This window comes from Micropterus dolomieu, linkage group LG13 (assembly GCF_021292245.1).
Source record: "Micropterus dolomieu isolate WLL.071019.BEF.003 ecotype Adirondacks linkage group LG13, ASM2129224v1, whole genome shotgun sequence".
Taxonomy (NCBI): Eukaryota; Metazoa; Chordata; class Actinopteri; order Centrarchiformes; family Centrarchidae; genus Micropterus; species Micropterus dolomieu.
The window spans coordinates 28,500,454-28,506,837 of record NC_060162.1 but is presented as its reverse complement, the minus strand read 5'-3'; the positions used below and the strand labels follow the sequence as shown (position 1 = coordinate 28,506,837).

Sequence of the window (6,384 nt, the reverse complement as noted above, 5' to 3'; positions counted from 1 at the left end):
TCTTAACACAGGCCATCGCTCTGACAAACAGTTAAATCAGGCATATAGTGTCAATAACCCTGTGACACTAAAACATCCCAGCATACACTTTATAAATTCTTTCTGTAGAGTTTTAAATACACACTGTGCAAATTTCCTTTGAGTGAAATAGCCCTAATAAACACACTGTGATTACCCCAGATACAACTGGCAGGCAAAAAATGAGACTAAACCTGTTTCTGAAGCATGAATTCTGACACTGGTAATCAGTTTCCAGTGTTAAATAAAAACCTTGTACATCTGTTGAACATGTGTTCAACATGTTCACCATCTTAGTTCAGTGTGTTAGCATGCTAAAACCTGCTAATTAGCACCAAACACAAAGTACAACTGAGGCTGATGGGAATATCAGTATTAGAAAATCACCTAATTCAGTATGATACCTCCCCTGAACATGAATTAACTTCAGAACATGAATGTCTGAACCAAATTCCATGACAATCCATCCAATAGTCCAATAATAGATATGTCAGTCTGGTCATTCTTTCGGTCCACCCCTTTGGGTGGATGACATTGACATTCCTAGAGCCATGAATGGCTAAAAAAACCTAAATCCTAACCTAGGAGTTCCTAAAGGTTATTTAAACACTTGCTTAAATCTCTGAAATAAATGGGTGTGAAATAGCTGAATTGTTCAGCTGAACTCACTGGCTTTTTGTCCCTTGGAGCATCACTTCAATGCGCCCAGGTTCCTGCATTCATACTCCTTTGTCATTGAAATATGCACACTCCTCTGATGATGTTGTTTTGTTTTTAATTGTAAAGACAACAACTACGAGATTAAATATGGACTGAGTTCCTCTTCTTTTCATCTCACGGACACCCCTGTTAAGTACTCTGTACACAGAGTTGCTTTCTGTTTGGTGTCATCTGTGATTTACTCTGACAGTGTAGATTGGTTGGTTACCGTGTTTTCTCTTATCCTGAGGCTCACCTTGAAGCTGCTGCTGCTGCTGTGGGGAACCTGCTGTCGCACTAAGGCGTAGGCAGAATTCAGGACCAACCTGCCCTGGTCTGAGTCCACTGTCCATATCAGCACCCTTCCTCCTGAACTGGCACTCAGGACCCCAAACTCTCCTTTCTTCTGCATGGGTACCCAGGCAACCTACACACACACACACACACACACACACACACACACACACACACACGACATAGTGTCTTCTAATCTACCGATCAGACTAATAAATCAAAGAGCAGTTTCCACCACAGTATGGCTCCGTCAGTTCATCTTGTTGAAGTGTTTATTCTTCTTCCACGGAGACTCCTCAGTCACAAATCAAAAAGACAAGTTTTCTACCACAGGGTTAATCCCTATGCCAGTAGTTTTGGACCGATGCTGATATTTTGTTCCCCTTTATTCTTGCAACTTTGCTAAAGCCTCTCAAACTCAGAATCCTGTGATTTCTGATTGGATAATAGCAAAGTTTTAATAGAAAGCCAAACAGATACAACTCACCTGATAAACAGGCTCTCTGTGGCTGTCTACTGACATCCCAGTTTGAACCAGCACAGGGTCTTGAGTACGACTCGTGTCCCAGATTACCACCTCTCCACTGTACAGACCCCCTGCAGCCACAACAGCACACATACACAAACTCAACAACTCTAAGATTGCAAAGAAACATTCCTCAGTGGACAACATTATAAAAGGTCTATTGTGCAGGGCATCTGCATGGCTCAGGGTCTTCTTTAAAGGGGCACTCCACCGATTTTCTCATGAAAATCAATATATGCAATATGGTTAGTCCTACTCGGGGGCAGAGGTAGACTCTCAGCACAGTGGGGGCAGAGCTTCATCACAGGGCCCACCTGCTACCAAGTCATCTATACCAAGCTTATATGACCCCGGACTTTCGGACTACATCCCCGAAGTCCGAATGTCCACTGAGTCCGTATGCGTCGCGGCTGCCGGAGTTGATCGCAGCCATTCTAGTCTATGCTTGAGCTCACACCAGAAGTGTCTCTCCGCTCCAGAGAATATGCAGATTTCCAATTGTATATAAACAATAAACCCAGTTAAAACAGACAATTCTGAAATGCTCCCTGTGGTATATGCAGCCTGCATACAACGGAACGAAGACAGGCCACAGCGAGCTGTGAAGAACGTAGTAGAAGCACAAAAGGACATATTATAAACAAGTTATTAACGTGGGGCAGGCTGCACGCTCCGCTGCTCAAACACTTGTAAGACGCTTCCTGTGGAAGTTGACACCGGGCCAAATGAAGATGTATCAGATATAATTATTGTATACATCGGCATTGATCTTTGCCTCAGAAAGCTTAGAGAAGAAGTCTTGCAGGTACTTGAACACAGCTGTGGCATTTGTAATCCAAGACTTTTTTGACATTTTTGAGCAGGATAGTTGAGCTTAAATAATCTGATAATGATGGATCAGGAGAGTCATTTTTTCCATAATCACATACACAAAAACTGACATTTGATAGGGATCACTTAAATCTATTTTTGTACATGGTTACACCGGTTAATAAACCACTACAAATACATCGTACAACAATGATACTTCTATCTGGTGTGACTACAAGGCTAGCAATAGGGCTAATCACCTTGGAATAACCCAAGAAATGCTCCATAGATAGAATAACGGTAGGTATGTTCATTCCAACCATTCTGCTGACATTACATGAATTCAGCATTAGCTATCTGACACTGTGGAAATTTAAACTATGAATATTATAAACTACGACAACAGGAACTGAATGAAGGAATGAATGAGTCCAGCTTTCTTTTGTGCCACTCGTTTTTGGATTACTCTACAGCCAGGCTCAGATTATACTGCTCAGATCGTTTACATCTGGTCTTTGTTGGTCCAGAATATCTAGTAATGTCTAGTAATCTAGTAATGTGACATAAGCTGACAATTAAAATCTTCTCTTTTCTTCAGGTCGCCAGCTGAACTACATGTTTTAATACTTTTAAAAACCTGACATTGAGATAAGATATTTGTATTTAAGTTGACCTGATTCAGACTGTAGGCATACAGAGTCTGTTATCAGTTCCCGATGTGAAAGCTCATACTGGCAGTGTACCTGCGATGAGGGCCGGCTGTTTGGGGTGACAGCACAGAGCAGTGACTGCAGTGGGAACATCTATGACCAGATCGGCTTGCTTGGGGTTCAGGGCCCGACGGTCCAGGTTCCATGTACAAACACATGAGCCCTCAGTGCTCCAGTCTCCATCATCAATCCTGCACACCAAAAACACACACTCACACACCTGACCCTGAAAACTAAGAGACTAAAGTGAGGGGGAAAACATTGAGGACATCCATGGCGGAGTCTCAGGTTTGTTTACATGAAATGTATACAGGTGAAACACTAACGTACCGACCGTAGGCACAGACGATAACTGAACCCGTACAACTCCAGGACACACTGGTTACATGAAGACCTCTTTCGTGAGCGCTGGGATGTTGAAGGCAATGAAGGCATGAAACCTGCAAACATGAAAGAACAGTGTAAAACAAAGAACTCTTCATGAAGTTAAATCAACCCCAATCTGCATCCAGAATGCTCTAAAAATATTTAAACATGTCATCAGGAACAACTACAGACTCTCCTAACAAAGCTGTCACCTGTCTAAGAAATCAGAAAACACCATCTTTGTTCCATTCATTGGTTCTGCTTACCAGCTGACTGTGATCTTCCCAGTTCACCTGGAACCCATCAAAGGCATGACTCTTGGCATTTTTTACCAACTCTCTGATGACCGTGTCTTCAACCCGCTGCAGGAAGTCCTTCAGGCCGGGCGGCTCCAGCTCATCGTGGTTTGGAAAGAGCTGCTGTGTCGCCTGGTACTGTGGCTCCGTCTGGGTACAGCTGATGGTAGCTGACACAGTCTGGGCCTCTGCCTCAGCACTGTGCACCACTCTGGTCTGACAGCCTCTCTAAAACACCAGAAAAATAAAGCCCTTCTATTTAGGGATGCACATCAATCAATCACAATTTTGAGTTCTACGATTAATTGCAGTTAAGTGCCATATTGATGCTTTGTGTTGAGTGGCCAGATATCACAATTTTTACTGTTTAAAATGTTAGATTTAGGTGACTGCTTCAGCTCCACTCAGTTTTTTTGTCGGCCACTTCTGAGATCTGTGTAAAATACTTTAGAATTGTAAATACTGGCAGTTATAGTGGTACTTGACAGCAGACCTGCAATTATTACCTACATTTACACTGTATTTGGCAGGTGCTAATTTCATACCCTGATTATCCTTGAACAAATATGTTGTTTATACGTATTAATGTAAGACAATTGAATGCATTCAATATCTCGTATTCAAGTGGTTTTGGTCTAAAGCTACAGGCTGTTGTCTTGGGGAAATCGCAGCCCTGTTAATGCAGTGTAAAGTTGAAAGTAACGTTAACTTAATTTACTGGGTTATCGCTCTATCTCTGAGCCGAGCTACAAGTGTCAGCTAGCTAGCTACTGTAGGAACAATATTGTTTCTGTAATACATGAAACATTCAGCAATTATAGGCAACAAGTAAACTGTGCTAGATTCGTGCTAACAGAGCACTTTGGGACTGAGAGTTGGCACTGTGGCTCAAACATAACGTAACTTACCGACTCCTGCGACGACTGCTGAGATTTCCTCCACAGAGACTGGATACTCACGGAGTCCACGACTTCGTCAGTAAACATGCTAAGGAATGGGGTTTGCTCGGGCTAAAGACACATTAACTATCTTAACCAGCATTAACTGCATTCAGAGTTGTAACTGCGAGCCACTTTTCAAACAGCTAGCTCGGTCAGTTCGCTATAACAGTTTTCAAGCATCTGAACGTTGTTCGCTGTTGCCAGCCAGTTTCAACAAAGCTAGCGTTACCTTGGTTACGGAGAGTATGTCCAGAGGCAAGAGAGAAATCCCGTTTTCACTTCCGCCTTTTTGCAGGATTATATTCCTATCTTTACTTTCAGAAGTGTTTTGATGTCGATTCATTTATATGTTTTAATTAAAATTAAACTAAACACACACTTAACAACACATGATGTTATATTTTAATTGTTTCCTAATAGTATGCTGTAATAATGTCAAGAAAATATATTGCGGATGCATCTGTACTTCCCGTTGAACAAACGCATTTGCGCATGCTCGTAACCCCGCACGCCTATCTACGGAGGCCCTTGTCTCGCGCGAGTAACGTTATCCTATAAACAACGCTCAGTGGCAGCATCTCATTTAGAGCTAGGTGTGTCAAATCAAAATATTTACTCTGAAAGAGGCCCCCGTTAAATTGGGGCCCACCAGAGTCATCGCACCCTGTCTGCCTGTACCCACTTTCGGCTTGCATCGATCAACCGTCTTGCGCTGACCAAACATGTAACGTTAGAATGCAGTGAATTTATGAAATTGTTGTTGTCAGCACACAGCAGCAGGATCGATAGCCCATCTCCCTCCAAATTGTGAGAGGGACTCGTGGCACAACAGCAGAAAGTGAATTAGTCTTTTAATCTTCTGGTGTGCCGCTGTGATTGTACAATAGCTTCTAAACCTGAACGCTTTTCTGCACAGCAAACAGGTTAGCCTGAGCAGTTGCACAAAGATTCCAAGTAACGTTATATTGGGAAGGATGCCGGATGAGCCCAGCATCATCAAAGTACACTGTAGGTACATGTTTTACTGTTAGCCAAATATAATTCCTTTATCTTTATTATCTTTATTTCTGCCGTTTCAAGAAGCTCATTACAGGGCGTTCTTTGTTGCTTAAATGCATTAATATTTGCATATTTGGGTCGCTTCACCCAAATACAGGGGAGGTGACTGAGTTTGTGGTACAGCATTAAAATCACATGTAGGAAATTCAACAGCAACAAGAATCATTATATTTGTCTTAAATACTTCTCACTGTCTCACCAAACCCAACGTGGTGACAAAGGCAGAAATGTGTCTGCTGTCTGGTTACTGCAGCCTTTCATTTTCCTCAACGCCCAGGTGCCGTATCACTGCCGCCTAATGGTGGGAGAACTACATCACGTTTATTTCAAGAAGATAGAGGTTGAGGTAATCATAAAATGAACGTTGAAATGTTGACATTTCTATCCAGAGTGCAAGTCAGACCAGTGAACTGGTGAAGGTGCGATGTATTTGTAACAATCCTCTCCTCGTGCACCCTTCTGTAAGTCAATGGTCCTGTTTTGCAACTTACGTGATGTGACATACTCACCTGCTCATATCCTATTAACATACGAGAGCCATCGCGCGTGTCCTGTCCAGCCCAGTGCATCCCTCTTATGACCGAAGCCTAATGTGAAACCAGAAATTAGGGTTCACGCCGCTAAAAAGGTTTATTACTCATTTGTCGTCGCTCAATTTGCTGAGC

At 42.5% G+C, this 6,384-nt stretch overlaps 1 protein-coding gene across 1 annotated transcript in view; it reads right to left on the bottom strand.

The window, feature by feature from the left end:
* Positions 1-5,109, bottom strand: part of LOC123982292 (cytoplasmic dynein 2 intermediate chain 2-like) — a 6,921-nt gene extending 1,812 nt beyond the window's left edge. Inside the window, exons 1-6 of the mRNA XM_046067732.1 lie at positions 4,628-5,109; positions 3,690-3,947; positions 3,388-3,497; positions 3,091-3,248; positions 1,499-1,608; positions 920-1,144 (exon numbers count right to left, since the gene is read on the bottom strand). Coding sequence (XP_045923688.1) covers positions 920-1,144; positions 1,499-1,608; positions 3,091-3,248; positions 3,388-3,497; positions 3,690-3,947; positions 4,628-4,705 — 939 coding nt within the window. The 5' untranslated portion in view covers positions 4,706-5,109. The remainder of the gene's footprint in view (positions 1-919; positions 1,145-1,498; positions 1,609-3,090; positions 3,249-3,387; positions 3,498-3,689; positions 3,948-4,627) is intronic.
* Positions 5,110-6,384: the final 1,275 nt, after the last annotated feature.